General features: G+C 41.2%; 1 protein-coding gene across 31 annotated transcripts in view; it reads right to left on the minus strand.

Moving 5' to 3' along the window:
* Nucleotides 1–25,472, minus strand: part of RBFOX1 (RNA binding fox-1 homolog 1) — a 1,465,188-nt gene that overhangs the window by 755,632 nt on the left and 684,084 nt on the right. For 3 of the 31 annotated variants that reach the window (XM_083414150.1, XM_083414143.1, XM_083414139.1), the window contains exon 1: nt 23,121–23,594. The exons of 21 other annotated variants lie outside the window; for them this stretch is intronic. In XM_083414150.1, coding sequence (XP_083270276.1) covers nt 23,121–23,165 — 45 coding nt within the window. In that variant the 5' untranslated portion in view covers nt 23,166–23,594. Of the gene's footprint in view, nt 1–22,674; nt 22,766–22,964; nt 22,984–23,120; nt 23,598–25,472 lie in introns of those variants that run through there. 7 more of the 31 variants (XM_083414135.1, XM_083414145.1, XM_083414149.1 and 4 more) reach the window with 6 other exon arrangements.

Raw genomic sequence — 25,472 nt, forward strand, 5'->3', positions numbered from 1 at the left:
CTGTGGGGCTCCCTTGCCACAGAGGTGCTTCTGGAATATTCACTGCACAACTTTCACCAGATGCTTCATTCTTCATCCCAGTCTTTGATGGTTAAAGTATTTCATTTTGTAGAACCCACTTTTTTTGTTCAGTGCATACTGTTCTGCTCTATTTGCAAATGTTTCACTTGTGTTATCATTGGAATAGTTTTCTCTGTTTTTGTAATTGTATTACTATATTGTTGTAACCTGCCCTGGGACCTTATGGTGAAAGATGGCTAATAAATATTATTAAATAAATGAATAAACAAATAAATAAATTAGTAGCTGTACTACTAGTAGTAACAGCAATGACCTTTTGCAGAATGGGCTCCTATAGAGATCAGGCTGGTGACCACAATGGGGGTGGAATTTCAAATTTGTCCAACAAGGCTATTTTCCTAAAATGAAGTCCACCAGTTCCACACCTGGTGAAGAAGGGATGACTGGATCAGAGAGAGCTAGATACATAAATTCCATGGTCAAATGTGTGTGTGTGTGTTTATATCAAAGAGCCATTCTTGCAGGAGATTTCCTATCTCCATCTGCCCAACCAGCATGAAAAGGAAGCTTTTCAGCCACCCTTGCATGCAAATTGGAGCCATTCAGAGAGGAAAAGAGGTGAATCAACCACTGAGGATTGGCTCCTAGGATCACACAGGAAGAACACCAAGTTGTTGTTCTATCTGTTCCAAAGCTTAGCAAAGCAGTATTTAGGAATACTGAATGTGCTTCAGTTTCATGAGAATGGTGTTCAAGTCCCATTACATACAGTGGAAACTTCCATGCAAAAACAACTTAAGTTACTCCGAAGGATGATATTGGAGAACTCCAGATTATTTGCCCATGTACATGCATAGAGTAGACCTAGCTGAAAGGCAACACAGGGAGATCCCTCTTTATTGTTATTGTATAATTATAAGCAGGGCTTTTTTTTTTTCAGCTGGAGCAACTCAGAACTATGTCCGGCACCTCTCAGGTGATGGGCGCCAGTGTACGCAAGCTTCCCGACACTGCCCTGCTCCTTCTGCCACCACCACTGCCACTTGCCCAGGGCAGGAAAGTAGAAGCGGACAGGATGGGAGGCTGAGGTTGGGGAGAGGTCAGTGCAAATCTGAGTGTCCAGGACACCAACCATGGAGCCCAACCACGGCTCCACCTTCTCATCCTCCTGCAGGAGGCCATGTGATGGCCACGTGTGCACCGCCTTTGACTGGAATTGTGCCTCTGGTTTGGGCTCAGGCAGCAGCAGCAATGCACGCATGGGTGCACACTGTTCTACCTGCTCCCCCCTTCCTTCTTGCCCTCAAAGAGAGAGATTTGGGCCCGTCATTCCACTTACTGCAGGCCTCCCTCCTTTTCCCCCTCTCTCTGTGTATGGCTCCCTCCCTCCCATTTTCTCCGTCCTACCCCCCTCTGTGAGCACTGCGAGCACAACAGCAGCCCACTGTGGAACGGCTCACATGGCACCTGGGAGGGAGGGGCGAGGGGCAGTGAGGAGGGAGATCCAGCTGATTATAAGATTATTGTATAACCTTAGAAGGTTGTATAATCTTATGGCTGTGACTATCATGAAAGGACCTTGCAGTTCTGAATTTGCCACTATGCTACTGACTGAGAATGTCCCATGCTTGGATCCCTGGGGAGCTGCTGCCACTTACTGTAATCAATGCTGAGCTGGATGGATTGATGGTCTAACTCAGTATAAGGCAGTTTTCTATGACCTTGTGACACCCAGAGGTGGTGGAAAGGCAGGGCGAATCCTTGAGCACAGCATGAACAAATTAACCTTCTGTAAGTCCAAGGTAGAGTGGCTGTTCACCAGAAAGCTGAACCTGTTTTTACTGAAACTCTCTAATCATCTAAAATCCTGACATACTACCCTTTCAATTTCAACAAAATTCAGCAGCAACTCCTGAAGGCCTGGCTGAACAGGAGAGTCATGGGGGGGAGGGAGAGAGAGAGAGATGGAAGGGGAGCAGAGAAGCAGTTTGGAGGACGAAGAACATGGTAGCAGAAGGCACCGTGATGGGGGTGGGAGAAGGAGCCATGGTTGTTTACAGCTTTGCAGAAAGAGATGAACACCAATCTGTCTCTACATCCCCCCCCCCTTCCAGCAAAGCCTTTTAATTCACACTAAAACAGTTGCCCTGTAACAATGGCAAGTTAGAATCCATAAATAAACTGACAGATCTACAAATGAATTCCATTTTGCTTTTGACTGGCAGGTGGAAATAAGGCTTAGAAAGGCAGGGATGGAGATTTTCCTTGAATTATTTGCTGAAGTTTAATTTTTCCCACCCCAACTTTTCTCCATTCTGTCTGCATCTTTCTGCAGTTTGTTGTTGTTGCTGTTGTTGTATCAGGTGGAGTTTGCCACTGATACTAAGGCCTAGATCCAGTTACAAAAAAGGGTTCTAGAATCTAATGATCAAGCTTCAGGTTCTACTTCCTATTTATGTGTGAATAATTCTGACAATAAAAAGTGGCTGTTTTGTTGGAGTGGGGACCATAAGCGAGAAAGCTTAGCTCCAGAAATATTATAAAATCTGTTACAGCAGTCATTGAAGGTAACAATTTAAAACAACCAATGAAACTAACGTGGCATGAGCTGTTGTGGACCAGAGCTCACTCATCCATAGACAATAAGGGTTTAGCCCACACAAAACATTGTATCACAATAAATATTTAAGGTAGTGGTAGCCAAAGTGTTGCCCTTCAGATGTTGTTGGACTCCAGCTTCCAGTTGGACCACTGGACCAACCTGTATGTGGCTAATGGAAGTTGTTCAATATCTAGATGGAACCATGATACAAGTTGGGGGTGGGGTGGGGGTGTGTGCATGGGTGTTTGAGTAAGATTTTATTTTACAATTTTCCTTGTAAAAGAAACGAAGTTGCATATTTTCTCTCTCTTTCTTAATGAGAGTGGAAAATATAGAGATGGGAACTGCAGTATCCACTGGGTTCATCCCCTCTTCCAAACTTCACATGAACCTTTGAATCATGATGATATAAAGCATGCATCTTTTGACCCAGGTTAACCCAGGTTAGCCCAGGGGACGTGGGTGGCGCTGTGGGTAAAACCTCAGCGCCTAGGACTTGCCAATCGTATGGTCGGCGGTTCGAATCCCTGCGACGGGGTGAGCACCCGTCGTTCGGTCCCAGCTCCTGCCCACCTAGCAGTTCTAAAGCACGGCAAAGTGCAAGTAGATAAACAGGTACCGCTTTATAGCGGGAAGGTAAACGGCATTTCCGTGTGCTGCGCTGGTGCTGGCTCGCAAGAGCAGCTTCGTCACGCTGGCCAGGTGACCCGGAAGTGTCTCCGGACAGCGCTGGCCCCTGGCCTCTTAAGTGAGATGGGCGCTGTAATGGTTCTAGGGATTGCTCGTGCGTAAGCCGGTGCAAACACCTGGCTGGGTTGCCTGAGTGAACCTTTTCTGTCCGGACAGCCACTCACCCGTGGCTGTCTCAATCGCTGGCAGAATCCGTCAGTGGGCGTTTCTTAAACTTCTTCCAGCAAAGAAGCTCTTTGACGCCTAGTCTCCTCCTACTCTCTCTGCGCGAAAGCCTTCTGTGCAAGGAGGGCCTAGGCAGCGGAGGACCCCTACTCTCCCCGCTGGTCCCCGGCAAGGAGTCATGGGACCGCCTCGCCGCTTCCCCCATCTGCCCCCCTTCTCCACTGGTGCTATGCTGATTCTCTTCCCCAGAAGATGGGCTGCTTCTCCCAATCCCGGGACGCTCTCTGGAATCCCTCTGGATTTTGCTCTCTCCCTCTGGCACTGATGGCAGTTCCCTGACAGGCGCACAACCCTAGAGTCGGACACAACTGGCCCGTACGGGCAGGGGTACCTTTACCTTTACCTAACCCAGAGACTGCTCCACCAGTTACGCAGTGCTGACTTAAGTATGGGAAACTGCAGTAGCCCACATGCCATGGCAAGGGAGAGAGGGAGGGAGCAGAAATGCTCAGGGCTTTATTCGAGAACTTAGAAAGTTATTCTGATGAACAAACAAACATATACAGACAACGTCAACTGAGCAATGGTTGACTTTCCATGTGTCTGCACACAAACACAATTTTAGGATTTGATATTGTTGACAGAAAGGAAAGCACTATTCTATTTACAACTGATTTTTTCTTTTTTAAAAAAACTGATTGTCTTGTGTAAACACTCAATAATATAATGAGGAATTGTGGCAGTAAACTGTAGGTTGACTCTTAATTCAGGTAATTTTTAATAAATAAATAAATAAAAGGATATCCAAATCTGGGGAGTAAAAGAATTCCAATAGAAATAGCTATTGTTCACTTATTCATCAATGTCCAGAATGGAAATCAATCCAGCAAATACAATTAGCATCCCCTGTTGTTGCTGCTTTCAATCTGCAAATGATATGTAACTGATTATGTCTTTTCCCACATTTGCATGTGCTTTCTTCGCATGGACCTGAATGACAATATAACTGACAAAATTTACACAATTATTTAATGTAAACAACGCCACAGCACACAACAAGATGAATAAAAATTGGGGGGGGGGGGGGTAAAAGACAAACTGCAGCAGAATGAAAACAGTACTGGAGGCAAGGAATACAGGGCAAGGCAGACAAATGATGGTTTCTTACATCTATAATCCAAACACAGCTCATAAGGAGGAGTCATTTAGAACAAACAAGAATTCCAGGGGCTTAGTCCCCTTCCTATCCATGACTGGAAGACACAATAAAAGAAAAACACACCAATCTGCTGGGCCTGTTGCATGTGCAGTTTGAGTATAATACATAACCAGTACAGTATAATATAATAAAATATCCTACACTGAACCATTAAATATAAACAGAAGAAAACAAAGGGAGTTTGGTGGACACTTATAAAGCTGTTCAGGAGTGGGCCAAATGCATTGCTCTCATGAGAGAGTTTCCCAAGTATGTGGCCATCACTAAGTATATACATGTTATAGCTAAGTTTGAGTTTGATCATTTGTAGAGGGAAACCAAAAGGAAAGTGTTGTCTCCAATACTGGCCAAACTACATGTTCTGCAATTCTTCCCTCTACATTTTATTTAGATTTATTTATATATAGCTTGGGTAAGTCACATATTCTCCCCTAGTCAGGTGAAAAGGCAACTTGTAGAAGGGATGAATGCAGTAGGCTGAGAGGAGAGAAGCCAAAAAGCAAGAAGGAGAGGAGACTGCCAAAGTATTTTCTCCACTTAAACTCCCAGCCCTTCTAGGCTGCTTTCAGCAACCATTTTAAGAATGAATCGCGCTGGTCATTGTGAATGTCATTCATCACTGGAGACAACCATCATACCCTTTTCCTAATTGCAAAACACAGCAACTGTTTATAAACCTGACATTTATTCCCTCATCTTCCAGAACTGCCTCTATTAGCGGCCATTCCAACTGCCTTTGTACGACTGAAAGGTCAGGCAGCGAGGCCTCCAATGTCACATTTGGCTGGTACCAATTCCACTAGTTCATGAAGGAATTCCATCATGTAACAACATTAAAGACTTGAGGTGGTTCCAGGCTGTTGCTATTTTGGGGTAAGATTCATTAACATCCCATTAAATTCAGGTTTCACCACTTGGATCTGGATCTTTTGTGCGGCAAATTCTCTTCCCCAAAAGATCAGACTTCTTGCAAAAAGGAAAGTGATGGGGAAATGCACTGGAAAGGGAGGGGTATTGCTTACTTTGATGCAACATCACCTAGCCTCCCTGAAAACAAATCTGAAGGAATGCTCATTTAGCAGTTAACATCATCTAATCTCTCTTGCAAGCAAAACAGGATAAATGTTCAATGAACATTTGAGAGCCTTGGAGCCAAATTTGCTTACTTTCAAATTCCCATCCAGTTAAGAACATAAGACCAGGCTAGACCAGGCCAATGGCCCATCTAGTCCAGCATCCTATTCTCACAGGGGCCAAGCAGATGCCTGTAGGAAACATGCAAGCAGGATTTGAGTGCAAGACCACTCTCTCATGTGGTTTCCAGCATAATGGCTAGTAGCCACTGATTGCCCTCTCCTCTGTGAATTTGTCCGATTCTCTTTTAAACCATGTTGGTGGCCATCACTGTCTTCTGTGTGAGTTCCATAGTTTAACTCCCACACAAAAGCACTTTCTTTTGTCTACCTTGCATTTTCCATCGTCCAGCTTCATTAGATGTCTACAAGTTCTAGTGTGATGAGGGAGTTTTCATTTCTTCTATTGTGTCTCTTATAATGCAAAACGCTTATATAAAACAGTAAAGTGCATTGAGGGGTTTGGCTGAGAAATAGCGCACAAATGTAGGGGAACAGTTGCATCAAGTTTGGTGCAGCTCAAACCTTGGAAGAAAAACCTTCCTATGCATATAATCCACTGCAGAAAGCAACAGGTTGTTGTCCAGAAAGTTTTGGAATTAAGTACCACCCTTGGGGTTTTTTTTTAAATGAAAAGGGAACCATCGTTCAACAGATACTATTTAAGGGCTGCAAACTGTGCCTTTGAATGGCAAGATCTCTTCCCCAACCCTATCATTCCATATTCCTTTGTTTGTATCCTTTGCAATCTAACTGCTTGACAACTTCATTCAGCTGTTAGTAACAAGCAAAAAATATTGATTACTTCTGAATGCCCTAATGATTGGAGAGCAGGAGACAGAACTGTAAATATAGAGTTTTCACATTCCAAGTGAAATTATAGTTTGCCCGACAAGATTGCACAATAAGTCAGTGAACAAATCAGCCAGTGTGGGGTTCTGGGGTCACTCAAGTGATACCGACACATTACAATAATGAGAACTTGAAATACTTCATACCATATTGATCTCTTTTAACCTGAATCATTCCCTTGGTGGGAGATTACAAGGCTGAGCACTGGATCATGAACCACATAGGAGATGCTGATGAAAAATACCCACATATCTATCAATAATAATAAACTTCTTTGTATTCCTTTACACCACTTTTCCCCCTCCCTGAAATATATGGCTACCCCACCCCTAATTATAAAGTTGCTTATGTCTCACAAGTACAGTTATTTTAAAACTGTGCTTCAAGAGTCCTAGCTTCAGGGCTCACTGGGGCAACAAAGGAGATAACGATCCGTCAGATGGATGGCCTCCTTTGATCCTAGGAATTCTGGAAAGGGTTTTAGCTCAGTGGTGGAACATCTGCCATGCATGCAGAAGGTCCCAGGTTCAATCCCCAACATACCCAGGTAGGGATGGGAAAGACTCCTGCTTGAAACCCTGGAGAGCCATGGCCAATCAGTGTAGACAATGTTGAGCAAGGTGGAACAATGCTCTGACTCAGTATAAGGCAGTTTCCTATAAAAATTCTGCAGATGTGCCACTGTAGCCATGTGTGTGATTTACATTGGATTGGGGGACAGAGTTTTGTGGTGCGTGCATGCGTACACACACACACACACACACACACACACACCGCCCCTCAGTTTGGAAAAAAATAATGATGTAAAATACTATATTTGGAGTCATTTTGTTTCCTCTTCTGTGCATAACATTTTGTTGTTGTTTAGTCGTCCAACTCTTTGTGACCCCATTACTATGCTTAATGTAATTACAGTGGTACCTCGGGTTAAGACCTTAATTCGTTCTGGAGGTCCGTACTTAACCTGAAACTGTTCTTAACCTGAAGCACCACTTTAGCTAATGGGGCCTCCTGCTGCTGCCGCACCGCCGGAGCCCGGTTTCTGTTCTCATCCTGAAGCAAAGTTCTTAACCTGAAGCACTACTTCTGGGTTAGCAGAGTCTGTAACCTGAAGCATATGTAACCTGAAGCGTATGTAACCTGAAGCGTATGTAACCCGAGGTACCACTGTACAGGTTTTTTCCATAATATTTGCAGTTGATTGGTAGGATAGCAATTATTGCATGTTAATATGTTTGTCTCGTGCTTCTTACATAGTGGCATAAATCAAAAGAAGCAAAGAAGAAATGGATATGCTGGATCCAAAATTTATGTACAATGCATACAACCTCTGAAGATTGTATGCATTGCATATACAACTGCTCTCTGCTTAATTTTCTCTTTCAGCTGAGAGAATGATAATGTTATTGTTACTACATTCAGTGTTATCATTACTACATCCATACTAAAATGGTGCAATGGAGGGAAGCAGCCTACTTTAAGTACAGGGAAATGTTATCTAGAAATCAAGTTTTCTTAGCATGCTTAGCTGTGCACTGATTTAAATAACAATAAAAAAGGCACAGCTAAGCATGCAAAGAAAACATGATTTGGTTTGTCATTTTTAGCCACACTTTTCTGCATGGGTGATACAGGAAGCAGCTCACAAGATTTATACATAAATATGCACACACATACATACACACACATCAAGCAACCAGCATCATGACAGCAGCATATAAAATAAAACCCAACACTTAATGCAGGGCTGGCAACCTAAGGCCCGTGGGCCGGATGAGGCCCAATCGCCTTCTCAATCTGGCATGCGGACAGTCAGCGTATTTTTACATGAGTAGAATGTGTGTTTTTATTTAAAATGCATCTCTGGGTGATTTGTGGGGCATAGGAATTTGTTCATTCCCCCCCCCTTCAAAATATAGTCTGGCCCACCACATGGTCTGAGGGACGGTGGACCGCCCCACGGCTGAAAAAGGTTGCTGACCCCTGTCAATGTCTGAGAGTAAGGCTGCAATCCTATACTCACTTACCCTCTCAGGTCAATGGAGCTTTCTTCTGAGTAGATGCGCAAAGAAATGCACCATGAGTAAGCATGTTCAAGAATTCTGATAGAAATGGGAGCAGAAATGGCCAGTAATTATTTGTCCCATGTCTGGAATGGAAATCAATGAAGCAAATATTATCAGTATTCACCATTGCTGCTGCTTTCAGCCTCCAAATGATATGTAATTGATTACATGCCCTCCCTCCATCTGCATTGTGCTTCTTTTGCACTGTAATGAATGGGCTGTAATAATGTAATGGGGGGGGGAATATATTTTTAATTACGTAATTTTGTCACAGCAGTCAGCGAGGTGAATAATGGGGGTTTTTTTTGGGGGGGGAGCAGAAAACAAACTGCAGCAGAACAGAAACAGTGCTGAATATGAAACTACAGGACATAATGGAAAACAATTCCTTCTTACGCGCCTAACCCTAAACAGGGTTAGATGAATTTGCCGATTCCAGTCTCTCTCTTTTCTGATCTTAAGTTCAGCTCTCCACTTTAATTTGTGATTATTGGTTATTATTATTTTCAAAAAGTCGTGTACCAGCATGTTAGTGTGCACTTCTTCCTCATATTAACACTTTGTATGCAACACTGCATTCTCCCACCCTGAGCCCGGCCTTGACTGGGGAGGGCGGGGTATAAATAAAAAATATTGTTATTATTATATGCAGGTGCTCCCTCTCTTATTTTTCCATCACCTATTGAAAACCTTCCTTTTCCACTGACTTTTTTTAAAAAAAAAACCACTATCTATATTAGACTTGAAATTGTTTTTATTGTTAAATCACTTCAAGATGTTTTAATGGGAAGCGGTTCATAAATAAATAATACACACAGTTTTGCAAGCAATTTCCCCTACCACAATTCATTTCTATGTTACTTTGTTAATGTGTGTCCCCCACCTCCCGCATATATAAGGTATTATTCTGGAAGGTGTGAATTAGTTAAGCTTCACATTAAAATGCAACCTGTAATTGAGGCAAAGAGCTTGTACTAATTCAGAGGCCAGTCCCTATTTATACTTTTTTTTTTAATAAGCCAGTTTGCACAACATGTAATAACAAGGTTTGTGTTATAATAACTTCTGCTTCTACTGTTTTCTGAATGAGTTTTATTCTATGCGATAGAAACTACTGGGTGGGAATAACCACAAGATGTCACTGTTGCAGCAAACACACTCAATAGGCACTGTATTTATCTGACTTCTCAAATTAACAAATAATAAGTTTACCCGCTATCATTCTTTTAAAATTATTTTGATCGCAATCCATTACGTATTTAAGCCTCATACATTTAAGTCCCATTGATTTCACTGGGACATTCACTATACATTACATCTCAGATTCAGAGTCATAAGAGCAAAAACATTGCACGAGCGTGTAGTTCTTTCTATCAAGAGTCCCAAATGCATTGTGAAGGTAATATCATAATAACTGCACCAGGTAGGGGAATTATTCTGTCACTGTGATATTACACCGGCATGTTAAAGTAAATCTCCCAGCTACTGATCTAGTTTCACAATGTTGACCAAAACCTCACACAATTTGTGAGTTATTCCCCCCCCCCAAAGTTGGTTTATCATACATTCAGCAAAATTTGCCATAAGTGGTGAAGGCATGATTATTATTATGGGATTAATTATTTCAGGATACAGAGATGAAAGGTATTTACATTTCCAAATGGTCCTCACTGGGGGTTGGAGTGGTAACCGTCTCCCAATCTATAGAATGTTGTAACTGGTAGAAAGCTAGCCTGAAATTCCTCAATAATATGCTCATTCTGAGAGCACACAGTTGCTCCCCCCCCCCCCCACCCTGCCCCACATTAATTTTGTTCTGCACTTGCAGACACAGAGAACCATGCTGATGTCCAAGAAGAGCTTTATTATTTTATACAGCTGCATCCATAAACTTTTCCAAGGGCAACTGTGAATCAAGTGCTGCTGAGCCCCACTTAACACACGGAGGGAAGAGTTTTTGAGTGGCACCTCTAAGCCTCACCAATTCAGGCTCCAATCCTAACAGGGATTGTAGAATTTAGTGGGACTGAATTCTGAATAATGTGTGGTTAACGTTACATTATTCCACACTATAAACTGTGACCCCTCCTTACCCAAGGTTAGACACTTTTTCAGATTAATGAGATGCTTTGCATTTATACAACTGGAATGCTTTTGTGTACACACTTTTGCATGGGAGGAAGTTGGGAAGGAAACCACAACAACTTATCCCTGCCCATGTGGCCTTCAGGCCTCCACCTATATGACCTCCTTGGCCACTGCCAGCCCCACTATGAAGGAGGATAAGGCTATCAGTGGCTAGTATCTGTGGTGGCTATGTTCAACCTCCACTGTAGGGGCAGTAGGTGGAAACCACAGGAGGGGAGAATGTTCTTGTGCTCAAGTTCAGCTTGAGGGTTTCTCCAGAGGCATCAGGTTAGCCACTGTGAGAACAGGTTGCTGGACTAGATGGGCCATTGGCCTGTTCCAGGAGGCTCTCCTTACACTATTTTTAAAATGTAGACAGGCCCATGAAACTGTTTATTTTTATTTATTTATTGTTCAGCCAGTCATTTTGAACTATTTATGTTGGTTCATATTTTATTGTAAATGATGTTATACGCCGCCATGTTATATTGTAACAACTGGTGGTGTATAAATATTTTAAAATAAGCAGTAAATAGTTAACTGATAAAAAAATAAAATAGGAATGGGGAGGGAGCAGGGAAAGAAAACAACGTCCAGTGGCAACTTAAGAAAACAAGCACTCGAAAACAAAACAAAACAGGAATTTCAAAATTTGGCATCTAGGATAATGTCTTAAAACCATTCTACATTCACCAGAAAAGAAAAAAAAATAAAGAAAGTAAGTGCACATTAAACTATCTTATCACTCTAGGAAAGTAAGTGTGTGGGTGGGTGTGCGGGTGTGGGTGTGGGTGTGCGGGTGTGAGAGAGAGAGATGTTATCCAGCTACAACCAGCAGAACATTTAATCCAAAGTGCACTACTAATGACTCCTCAAGCAGCTCCTTAGAATAAACTATTTGGTGCCGAGAAAGTGGCTGTTAAAAACCCAGTGTGAAACCACTAAACATAAACTTTAACAAGCATTCCATTTCTTCCCACATTTATGGTGGTTGAACGAGAGAAATTTGGGATAATAAGAGCTGAAATGGAAAAACAAGTGCAAAGAACCATGGGCATTATCTTGTCCGACTTCCTTGTCGCACTTGCCAGATTTACCTGTTCCCTTTTTCCATTATTTTTCAATATTTCTTCACAGAGAGAAATTGGGGGGGGGGAGAGAAAACCCTTATAATTGTGAACACAGAAGATGAATGTCATGATTCTCAATTCCCTTGCCTATTTACTACAAGACATTGATGAGCTTCTCAGTGTATTTCTTGTTAACATTTCATGGAGTTACTCCCATAAACATACGTTTACTCTTGTTCCCAATACCTTGTTCTGTCACGCCGACAGATGGCTTTATACTGAAGCATATGAAAATATTAAATACTTTATAAAGCTGTTGCCAGTTAGAAATGCCTTGGAGTAATGAGTATCTTGACAATTTCTTTTGAGGAGAGGTGGCACACAGCAAATACTGCTTAGGGACTGTCTCCAAATGCCTTTGCCATCTCTCTCTCTCTCTCTCTCTCACACACACACACACCCCCTTCAATCTCATTTTCTACAGCATTTCCAGCAGTCTGTTCTCAGCTTGTTGCAAGTTGTCATTACGCTGATGTGTTTTCTTTCTGTTTGGCTAGGCATGCTATAGTCTCCCATCTATTTGCTTAGTGCTTGTGTAAAGCTTCTAGGCTTATATGTGTACAATGAAATGTAATCATCATGCTTTGGGCTTTGCAAGAGGAAGTACCATTGTTTTACAACTGCTACTAAAATCATTTCATGCCAAAGTGTGGCACAGAAGGGAAACAGAGGACGCTTTTGGTGAAATGATGGAACTTGCTTGCCTGCATAGGGTGGGTTTGTGCTGGTTGGCAGGAATTTTGCTTTGGTTCTTGGCCCATTTGTTCTGTGCCCTGTTTTTCCATGCCCTCAGCTGTCTATGAATGGGGTATGAATAGAGGTAAGAGCTAATATAATAATAAGGTGCATGGGATGTCAAGGGAGGGACAGTATCTTTCTTGGAGGGGAGATGTTGTGCTCTTTCTGGGTACAAAATTTTAAGGAAATGTTTGTTGTTCAATAGTAAAGCATCTTATTTGCATGTAGAGCAGGGGACAGCAAACTTTTTCAGCAGGGGGCTGGTCCACGGTCCCTCAGACCTTGTGGGGGGCCAGACTATATTTTTTTGGGGGGGGGAATGAACGAATTCCTATGCCCCACAAATAACCCAGAGATTTTAAATAAAAGCACACATTCTACTCATGTAAAAATACGCTGAATCCTGGACCGTCTGCGGGCCAGATTTAGAAGGCGATTGGGCCGGATCCGGCCCCTAGTTTGCCTACCTGTGATGTAGAGAGTCCAAGGTCCAATTCCTTGCATCTCCAGATAGAGTTCAAAATGTTCCCTGCCTGAACCCATGAAGAGCTGCTGCCACTCAATGTGGAAAACACAGAGCCAGATGGAGCAATGGTCTGATTCTGATTAAGGCAGCTTCCTATGCAGCAATACAACTTTTTAAAAGCATGTATACTATTGCAGTGGGAAAGTTTGACTGGTGCTTAACTGTTTCCCATTGGAATAAATTGGGCTTATAAATATTTAACTGTGGTTGGATCATTTCCAAAGTTTTTGTTGTTGTTATCAAGGATGAAAAACCTAGGCTGGGTATAGCTCTTTGGTGTGTTGTTCTCAGGACTACTGGCGTCTGCCCAGGACGCATACATCCACTATCCCTGCAAACTAGATGTATGGGATTCACATCAAGGAAAGTATCCCATAATAGGAAACCAAACCAAACATATCGAGTAAATTATCCCTGGGGAAAAAACCATATATAAAAGTATTGAGTTGTCCCTTTAGAGAACCAAGGGGTTAGCTACACTACAAAAATAGATTGGTTTTATACTACTTTAAACTACTGTGGCTTTCCCCAAATATATCTGGGAACTGTAGCTTGGTTAGGGATCCTTTACCCCCCCCCCCCCGCGCTCATAGAATAATGCATTCCACAATTTCCCAGGACAACAGTCTTAGATCTGTGGTGTGCATGCACTCGATGGCTTTATTCCCAAAGGTGACTATGTCCTCTAAAATGGCAACACAAAATAAGTAGTTTGACAACTCTGATAATTTTCTTTGAAGAATGTTGAATTTACATGGTGTATGGCAGCTTAAGAATAAAGCAATTATTTAAGTAGAATCAACTTGGATAAATCATTTGGGCAGGAAATGTATCAAGGGGAAGAGCAAAAAAAGGGGGGAGTGATGTTTATTGTGGGGGAGGAAGGGAAAGGAGAATGTTAGCCGCTTTGAGACTCCTTCGGGTAGTGATAAAGTGGGATATCAAATCCAAACTCTTCCTCTCTTCTTCCTCTTGTTAATGTCCAATCTGGTAGACAAAGTTTAATGCCTACCTGACTGCCACAATTTATATTATTATTATCATTATCATTTACCTGCTCCAAGGAACAGTGAAAGTGAGTTAGGCAGATTGACCTCTCTCTCGGCACTCAGACCAATAGCTGGAAAGCAATCTCCAAAAGATCTTCCAATGAGATCTTTTCAGCACAACTATTCTGTGTCTCCATTAATTGACATGATTAATGTTGTTTCTTTTCTTGGAACTCTGATATGCAAATAAAGCAGCAGCCTCACAAAACATGGACTTAATCAACTGAAAAACGGGGGGGGGGGATCGCCAACTTGGTCATAGTCAGATAAACTGTATGCGGCCTTCTAAACATATTAATAGTTTCTGCATTTCAGAGTGGAATTGATATACCAACGTTTCTTGCATAAAAAGCTGAACACACCGATATGTTTATTCTTTTGCTTTCCACAAATTATCCATCTCTGTGCATTTACTGTATATGTTTCAGTTGGTGATGCTGCTTAATTCCTGGAATGTAAATGTCCATATCATATCCCCACTTTTGGTACTGGGTCCAGTTCTGTTTTCCCCTTTGGGTGCAATTCAGCAGCAGCTTGTCCTTTGCCGTGCACACATCCCTGCAAAACACAGCAGCCAGATTACTGGCTGGTTCCATTTATATCTCACAACCCCCATTCTGAAACAGCTGCACCAGTTGCCAGTTCATTTCTTGGCGCAATCCAAGGTGCTGGCATTCCTGTTTAAAGCTTTAAATGACTTAGGACTCAGCTATACATACAGCTGCAAATATAATGTTTTGTGTGTGTTTTAAGTGAATTATACAAATCTGACACTAGATGGTGATGGTGCGCTCATGTCAAATTCAATATATTTTTTCAAAATGTTTTTAAAACAGCACTTTCACAGCGTTTTATATATATGTATAGATTTCACCTTAGGCTCCAAATATCTGAAAGAACACCTCTTTCCCTGCAAACCCTCTTGGGTGTTAAGATTAGTAGAGGGCCTCTTATCAGTAGTTACTTTGCCCTCAGAAGTTCAGCAGGTGGCAGCATTATTGGTTGCAGCCCCTAAACTGAGAAATTCCCACCCAAGCAAGGTTTGCCTGACACCTCCATTGTATAGCATTCACCACTTGCTAAAGTTGTACCTTATTTACCCTGGCCTTTGACATGTGGGTGCATGATCCCCATTCAAACTGATTTAAGCACTGTGTTTTTGTATTGTTGTGACCCACCCTGGGACCTTATGGTGACCAGTGGGTAAGAATCAGCAACTATTTCCATGGCTCCCATGTTCGTTCTTGGGTCACCAACAGCCCTGAAAATGATGTCCCACATGAAGTCACAGACAGGTACCGTGATGTTTTTGATGGCACCATCCCTCAGAAATGTTGTCTTCACAGTTCCTCCAACATCCCCAGTAAGGACCTCAGACACCACAGAAATTGTATTTTCTGTTGATTCTGGCACCAAGTATGCTGCTTAAGCAGGGACACGGCGCAGGGTAGTAATTAAGATGCCATGAGGCTATCCCATCACTGTCAACAGTACCAGTTATATTTTGGGGAATACCATTGTTGTTGTGTTTTTGTTTTTTTGCAGGGCGGATATCATGCTCAACACGCTTTACAATAGGCTGAGAATTAGAACAATTCATACAACATTTTAACATACTGTTTTTTGTCAGTCCAAGGCCAGATTGAGTTAAGAGGCCCAACACACCACTTGCTTAAGTATTTTTTTGTTCCTCATAATCATAGGTCTCTGCTTACATATCACAAGACGAACCAGCTTTACAGCAATTTGAGTTTGCACTGATGAAGCTTCTGGCACTTGGTAGCTGAGCCAGGGGGAAGATGCAGAATGGCCATGAACATTCTTATACAATGGTACCTCGGGTTACATGCGCTTCAGGTTACATATGCTTCAGGTTACAGACTCTGCTAACCCAGAAATAGTGCTTCAGGTTAAGAACTTTGCTTCAGGATAAGAACAGAAATCGTGCTCCGGCGGCGCGGCATCAGCAGGAGGCCCCATTAGCTAAAGTGGTGCTTCAGGTTAAGAACAGTTTCAGGTTAAGTACGGACCTCCGGAATGAATTAAGTACTTAACCCGAGGTACCACTGTAGTTCAAGAACAAAGTTGTTCAGCATGCTAGCATTCCAGCTTCTCAAATTCTCCAGTCATTTTGCAGTTTCTGCAAATTTAGAATGTGTGCTTGTTATCCATTTATTTAAAATTATCCATTTATTTAAACTCAGAGCTTTTTTCTTTAAAACAAGCTTGCACCCCCCCCCTTCATTCTAATGACAAAAAATGTCACCATAAAATTCATGAATAAAATGTATGCATTAATAGGTAAGTATCAGGTAAAGTCCAGCAAACAAATATGTAGGTGTTATGGTAAAGAGAAATAATTTAGTGATCATTGTGAATTGCATGTGGATGCTATGAATCCCAGAGAGTGAACATCAGAGAAAACACCAATGAATATTGACTATCAATGCTTTTTTATATTTTTTAAAAAATGCCCCCAAAGTAAGGGAACACCTATCAAATTTCAGTCCTTCACAAATCAGCTGGGATGGCCAGTATTTAATATGATAATGGTGACAGACATCAGGGATTGTATACAATTTAGCCCTACTCAGATTAGACCAAATGAAGTTAGTGTATGAGACTTAGGTGAACTCATTTCAGTGAGTCTACGCAGAGTAGAACTTGGTTGGCTACAACTCTAGATTTTGGCATGCACTATTACATATATATTGTTAGCATATGTCACATTCATCTATTTAGAAATAAGATTACTGCATGAAATTTACAAGGAGTAAGAAGATCTAGGTCTTCAAAACAACGAAGATACAACAATGTTTTTGCTTATTTGTTATATCAAGGCTCAAGGGCAACCAGCATCCAACGCTCAAGAGGAAAGTAAGATTTGGTGCAAAAAGAGTAGCACAAATTCAATTTTCAGCTTATCTAAAGGTTGGGCTCTTAATGGGTACCTGACTGGAAGTTCCGCTGAAATCAACGAGGTTTATTTCCAGACAAACCTGTTTGGGAATTATGTGCCAATCACAGGGGATATAAAGTTCCAAGTTTAATAGCCCCTCTGTGGACAGAGCATCTCTTAACTAGCATAACTTTTAACAATGCTATTTTGTTAACATTTATACCAAGCAAGTACGTGGAGTTATTTATAATGAGAAAGTATGCAGGTTTTTGTTTTGCTTTTGCTTATAACAAGCAAACAGTGAAAATATAAAAAGTCATCACAAACAAACAGTTGGTGAATTTATGCTAATACTTCCCTGTCTCCCTGAACCCCAAGGCACTTTAGTAGAAACTGCAAAGGCAATGCAGAAAATGAAAAACAACTTCCTCAAGCACCTGACACACTCTCTCTCTCTCTCTCTCTCTCTCTCACTCTCTCTCTCTCTCTCACACACACACACCCCTTCCCTCCTACCCACACAAAAAAATCACTTTCCATTTTTTTATGGAGCTGGGGTGGAGAGTGGAAGCATATTAAGTTCAGGCAATATAACCAAGCCTTTTGTTATTTTTAATTGCTTGAATTTACAATCTAGTTCTGCTGTATAAAAACTAGGTTTTAAAAGCTGAGTCAAGTGATTTTTCTCTCTCTAAGTACTTTCACAAAGTAAGTTTCTATACTACTACACAGTAGGCTAAATTAGCTATAGAGAACAATTGACCTCCCCCCCCCCCCAACATTTATACAGAAACAATGTCTCTTCCCTAACTATCAAGAAACCTTCCTCATTGAAAGTAAAATTCATGTGCATGAAATTAGCAGTTAATTGGAAAATAAGAGAAGAGTTGTCTGCCCTTTGAAGACAACCAAAATGAAAACAAATAACGCTGTGATGTATCTTCCATTAAACCTAACTGTTAAGTAAATTAAGGATTTATTTAACTCAAATATAACTGTACCATTTACCAAATTCCTTGTCCCATCACCCCTCCAAATGAAAAATGGAGTATTTAAAAAACCAAAACATAAAACAGTAGCCCTCTGTGTAAGCCCACAGTTTAAAGTCCCCCCCAAAAAAAACACACACCCCAGATTTGTTTCTAGATTGAAGAAGATATTATAAAACAAGATACTGGAAGAGAACTTTATATTTTTTTTCACTGAGAAATTCAACTTCTCAGTGGGGAAAAAATGATAAAGTTCTCTTCTAGTCTCTTGTTTTATAATGCATCATTAACATGAGTATTAAAACTCCAGCTAATTCAGACTTTCCTTCAAGTTAAATTGGTATGAATTGGCAATTCATAACTAGGATGTTGAAGCTAGACATGTTCTCACAACATCCATTTCCTTTATTCAAAATGTGATGTCCAAAAATCATGGCCTCAACAAGCCAATTACTTGTTACACAAACATATTTTATGGCAATACATCAATGGCTTTAACAAGCATAATTTAGAGCATAAGAATAATGGAAACAATAGCACAGTATTTTTAAACTGTGAGGTCCTTTGTGTCACTATTGCCGGTGCCGGGGCGGGGGGGAGGAGGGTCCTTACTATAAATACTGTAAGTTGTCCTTTATTTTATTCTAACCAGCTGGTCATTTTTAAGAAAAATCTTCAACGTTAAAACTTCAACCAACACATAGAAATGAGAACATGATAATCCACTCCAAGAGGAACTAGGAGAACATCAAGACTAGTGCTTCACCTGAATGTCCCTTTCTTTCTTTGGCACCAGACTCCCAGAAGCCCCTGCAAAATAAAGCAAGAGGAAAAGGCAGCTAAGCCAGATTTGGTGTAGAGTTCCTTGGCTACACCTGCACCTCTTTCATTCCCTTTGCACACATAAAAAAAACCCTGGTTGTCCCACAGAGTTCAAAACAAATCCTCAAGTACCTAAAACCTGCCTCATTATGTGGACTTATCTCAAACTTGTTTGACCAAGCATTGGTCCTAATGCAGCGATACCACACATACCCAGGCTTTAGAGAAATAATTCTGATCCACCATTTCCTCAAAAGACTAGACCATCTCTCTGCTGCCTAGCTTTCCAGTGCTATGTTTTCTGCTGCAGGAGATACATGTTTAATGGACACAGTTTCAGAATATTAACGACAATAACACTGTTCCACAGAAGACTTTTATGTGGGAGTAGACCCCCACTGAGTTGAACTAGACATTTCCTCAAGCAGATACCCTTTAATTCATTCATTTAATTATGAAGAACATTGTCTTCAGATAAGATAAATTGTAAATTTCAAGAAAATGCTAAAATGAAAAAAAAATCTTCAGAAATGGAAAGTGCCCCCTCTACAATGTGTGTGTGTGTGTGTGTGTGTGTAAGGAGGGAGGACAAAATATGAGATGTGATTTTGAAGCTCATTCAGATTAAATGAATTAGCACCTCCCATAAGCACAATTCATTAAGGACTTCCTCAGTGCAAGGTCAGTAACTATAATTCATTGCAACCTAGTGGGTAAGAAGAGCTCGTGGGGAGCAGTATCATTTCCCACCTTCTGTTATATTGGTCAGACAACAGATCTGGTCCACCAAGGCAAGAATGGCAAACATCAGGACATTCTTCTCAAAAGTTAATGAAATCTAGGAGTCCACAACTAGTGTAGCTTATCATTTTACCACCATTGTAAAAGCACCAAAATACTGTTAGTCTGCATTTATTTTGTCATGCTACAAACAGCCAAAATTGAAACCAGAAATTACTATAGCTTTTAGCTTTATTTTATTGTTTTAATTATAATTTTTATTGAGTTTCAGAACAAACAAAAAATATACAGAATAAAGCCATTATTGTATTTAGAACATCTGTCACTCTCCCACCCAGCATCCACTGACCTTCCCTGAACCAAAGTATATTCATAGGACTTGCTTACAGCAGGAACAGACAGATTGAAATAAAGGAATTCAATGCATACACCTAACAGGCCTAAAAGAGCCAAGCAGATTTGTATTGGGTTGTTTAGAATGGGTCTATTACCACCTTGCGTATTCACATCTTCAGTAAAGGAGTACCACATCCCCACAAATGGATCTTTCTTTCTTTGACCTTAGGTGAGCTTTTAAAATAAAACAACCCTCCAAACCTTTTGGTACCAGTAATCCAAATCAGAAAGTGCAAAGTTATTCCTTACTTTATTTTGCACATACGAAATATTTGCTTCTGTGATGTAATCAATGTAAGGTTTTAGGATGACAACACAGGCTGGTATAAAATGAGGTTGTTACCGAGCGTTGCAAGTTTATTATTATGAAGACACTTTGACTCACTGAGAACTTTATATATGTTCCCACCTTTCCCATAAGTAAGTCGTTCCACCTTATCCTCACAGTTAGCCCATTGGGTAAGCTAGGCCAAAATACAGTGACTAGGCACAAAGCTGAAGCGTTTGGGCCAACAGTAAACTGAACCCATGTCTCTTCCCCTAGCCTTGCCACCCCATCTCAGCTTTAACTACTTAGCCTTCATTATCAGAATGCTGCTTCAACCCCATACACACTTAACAAGGAGTCAATCCCACTGAGTTGAATGGGACTTATTTCAGAGCAGACATTCATAGGATTGTGCTGTACCTCACTTTTCCTGAAATAAACTTCTGGGGAAGTGGCAGTCCATGATGAGAGACATTTAATAGTGGTACCCTGCATGCCTCAGTCTGGCTAGGATACCCTATATCCATGAATTAAACCAAAACCAAGGACAATTACAATACTGGTTTACTATTATTGCTTACCATGGCTGTCTGTGATACAATTTTACACCTATCAAATTTCACCTTGGCTTTGACACTGCATGGTAGTAGTGGGGATCAACAAGATTACTGATGGTCTTATTTGCCAAAATAAGTATGCAAGGGGGGGCCATGACCACCCTATAAGATTCTGATCAGTAAATAATTCACTAGCATAATTCTTATTTATAGACAGAGGTATCAATGACTCAATAGCTGAAAAATGTGTTTGGATAAACATGGAACTCTCTACATGTTTCATTTCAGTACGAAAGCCAACATAGCAGGTAATAACTCCCTGGTCTGACATTTAGAAAATAAAGATCCAGTTGCTCATCCTCAGAAGAATATTTCACTTTTTTGGAAACAAACAAAACAATGCTTAAAGAGGAAAAAAAGTGTGGCTGTCAAAGAACACATTTTTTGCAGTAACAAACGGTGCTAAAATGAACAGAAAGGTGTCATGCATGCCAACCCAGGTCAAAGTACTTCATACTTCTCAGCAATTCATTTTAATAACGGGAGGGTTTTCCTCACTCTGTGGGAAATGGCTGCACTACCACAGCTAATTCAAAGCTTATAAAACGCATATACTGTATTCTTTTTTGCATGGAGATTTTTTTAACAACAACAACAACAACAAACCTCTTTTGATAACACACCATTATCTTTCACAATGCTCTGAATGGTAATTTTAAAAGAAAGATGGTCCACTTCACAGAGCAAGAATCATTTAATACACGGCATTGGGAGGAGGATTTGAAACATAGTTTAGACAATTTACCTAATATCAAATTACTGCAGGCATTGAAAATGTCATGATTCTCATTCTTTCCGAAGCGCAAAAAATATATATACACAGCACAGACTGTATTGGTCACTACTTTGTGTGTGTGTGTGTGTGTGTGTGTGTGTGTGTTTCGGAAAATAGTATTATATATTCACACACATACATTCTATCAAACAAAATAGCATCAAATAGCATGCAGTCAACACCGTATTATTGCATCAAGTAGCATACAGGCAATGGCACATCATCTCTATAAGGTATAAATAGTTCAGGTTAATTATTTTGAATCAGAGTACAGCTGCAATTGATTTCTGCTGAATATCAAAACATAAGCATTTAGACCACCAAAATAACAACAAATCATCCAATGGCCGAACTATGAAAATGATTTTCTCCCCCACTTGTTTAAAGTAACAAATGTTATTGGCGACAAGTGTCCTTGCGCTGACATGCCTTAAGCCTATCACTTTAAAGCCCAGCACTTTAAACTTTTCAAAATGTAGATCTAAGAACCCAATGATCCAACCATATAATTAAAAAAATAATAATATGAAGTTGTTTGCATTCAAAGCAGAAGGAGCCACGTATAAAGAGAAAGAAGTACTGTGTCCAATGAATAACTGTTAGTTTCCACACATAGTCCAGTGGAAACAGAAGCCAGGCATCTTCTCTAAGGATAAAGTTCAGGCAAACTTCCGTCAGAACCAGGACGCTTTACCCACCCTCCCGCTTCTCATTACTTTCTCCAGCACCTGAGTGCATGAACTGAAAGCCGTCCCTTCTTCAGCCACTGAAAATCTGCAAAACACCTGCTCAGCTAAACAGAAGCACACGCGTTTTGGAAAGCTTGCAGCACATGCACATTCTCAATACCTTTTTCCTAATGTGAAGAAGCCCATCGGTACGCTTGCCGATATTGCTTCTGTGTTCCTTTATTCCCCGAGATGTTCTAAAAAAAGGAAAAGAAAAGCCTTCCCTCTCACACACAGAATCCCTCTCTAGTCTAATCACATAGCTAAGAAGCCAAACGCAGACACACAAAACATCCTCTGCATTAATGTTTGGCACGCCACTGTAAGGCAGCTACAGAAGAACAGCAGCCTAACATGCCCATGTGTGCATCTCCCCCCCCCCCACGTCCCCATCTCCAAAGACGCACACACCTCCACACCAAGCCACCTCCGCCAGCGTGTTCCATGCCTACACTTTGCAACGTTTGCTAGGGATGCCTTTATGATCTGTGCGCGACCCCCCCACCCCCGGGGGTCTCCTGCTTCCCCTCTTCAAATTGTTTGAGAAATCCTCCTTCCCTCCCTTACCTGAAGGGCATCTCCCACGACTGCAATTAACTGCCAAGATCTCATCGTCGGCTGCAAAGCGCCTCTTCTTTCCTCGCCGGGAGAGCACCGGAGAAGTAAGGGGAACCAGCAAACGGCCCCCACGTGCCAGCAATATCAATGAATACAGACATCTGTCGGGCTCACTGCACGCTTGCTGCCTGCCTGCCTTCTTGCTCTCGCCTCTCCCTCCCTCCCGTTTGCCTTCGCAATGTTCGCATCAGGTGTTTCTAAGATGTACCTCTGCGGCTCCAGGAAAGACTCCAAACAACAAGGAAAAACAAAGGGGGGGGGGATGGGGGGAATGCACACAGAGAAATGAAAGGGTCACCAGAGCGAGGCCCAAACCAAGGTTGCTCTGGCTAATCTTCTCTCCTATGCCCCCTTCACCATGTTTTAAATGTTTGCTAGAATTGTGCATCCCATCATCAGATTGTTCCCCCCTTCAGCTGTGTGTGTGTGTGTGCCTCCCTCTGCACGTGTCCCTTCCTTGTTCTTCCAAGCATTAAATACCTACCACATGACAGAATAGGGCACCTTGCACAGTCTTCCCTGCCTTGCACTTGACAACCAATTCTAACTCAGGAGCAGTGAAATATCTGGAGGCAGGATGTAAGCACTCCCAATTATTTATGCCATGTCTGCATTACTCACATAGCATTTATGGGACAGCCTGAGTAGCTCCTGTTACACTAACCTGTATCATACATTATATTCTTTATGCAGAGATGTATCTGTATTGAAGCAATATCCCCCCATTACTGAGGTACAGTAAAAAGAAGGAAAAAAGGAGGGGAGAAAAACACACCTATATTCTGCATGACTCCTCCTCTGTGTGAGTGTAGGTATCAATGCAAAGCCCATGTGGCATTATTTATTTACTTTGCAGTACAGCATGAAGAATCCAAAGTGCTTGTTCATGTCTGATTTTTTAGCTAAGACTAAGAGCAATACTAACTGAACAGGAGGCAGGCAGGCAGGCAGGCAAAAAGTTAAAAAGGGTTTAATCCAAGAAACTACTTAAATTGCATTATAAGTTTTGTGTGTAGGAATACAATAAATGGCTTCAAAATTGATTCAGAGTATTTGTGTGCGTGCACACGTGCACACACAGAGAGAAGTGAGTCCCATTGAGGATAGAGTGGCTTATATTCCCAGTTAAGTGTCTACGGGATTTCAGGTTTTCACAGGCAAACACACATGCACACCATCACTTCATTGTAAAAGTATGTGGGTGTGTTTCCTCCCCAAAAGGTGTGGGGTGAGAAACACAAGGCAACACAAAGCAGAGGAGAGGACAAAACAGCTCCATTGCATACTGACAGATCAGGGCATCTTAGGCCAGCATTACAAACAATTATCCATTTATTATCCTGGTTGAACGTGCAAAAGCAAGGTTTCTAGTTTAGGTGGATGCTTTTTAATAGGGCTCTTCCCCCAAACCTATCTCAGGCAGAGCTAAACAGACACAATAAATTGCAAAACCTGATTTTAATTGCTACAAAACAGCTCTCACTATGACATTTATAGCTCAGTGCATAACATGCCAGTAACAACACAAGTTTGGTGGAGTTTTAGCAAGTGTTCTCAAGATGAAGTGTGTAGCTCTGATCACCTTATTAGTGCAGTTGGTAGCCTTAACAATTTTCATAATGTAATAATCATTTATATTGATGAAGCACACACACACACTTAGCATTTGTATCTATCAATTAGGAAAATCAGGAGAAGGAAGGACTTCACACTTACACAGAACAATGGGAAACTAAACCTTTGATGGAATATGTAAGGGGTGCTATTTTCAGATCGTTTGTGACAGGGATGACTTTACAATCTCATTATTTAAATGACCATTTATATTGAATGTGAAGCATACGGAGCACACCAGCATAATCAGTTTGGTTTGTGGGATACCAGTTCCCCATAAAACAATTAGATGTCTAAAGACTACTGCAGCATTTTAAGACTCATGGTTCATCTTTAATTTTCCACTGCAGCATGGGATTGACTTTTATTTCTTTATTTCTTGTATGTATGTATGAGGTAAAGAAGCTACAAATATGGTTGTCAGATAAACAGTGTAAACCATAAATCAGTTTAAGTTTAGTTCAATTAATAACCTTTCATTATATCATAATGTTATACTTGCTATATATTGTTGTTTTACTATTGCTCTCAGTTTGTTGTAAACCACTGTTGGCTGTATTGAGAGGCACTGATTGATGGATACAGTGGGTGTTCAAATTCTAGTGAGATGTTGGGGAAAGCTCTAAGTGTAAAGGCCAGCCAACTCTTCAAATGGATAAAACATCCTCAGAGAATAAGACTGTCACA

This window comes from Podarcis tiliguerta (genome assembly GCF_965153285.1).
Source record: "Podarcis tiliguerta genome assembly, chromosome: 14".
NCBI lineage: Eukaryota > Metazoa > Chordata > Lepidosauria > Squamata > Lacertidae > Podarcis > Podarcis tiliguerta.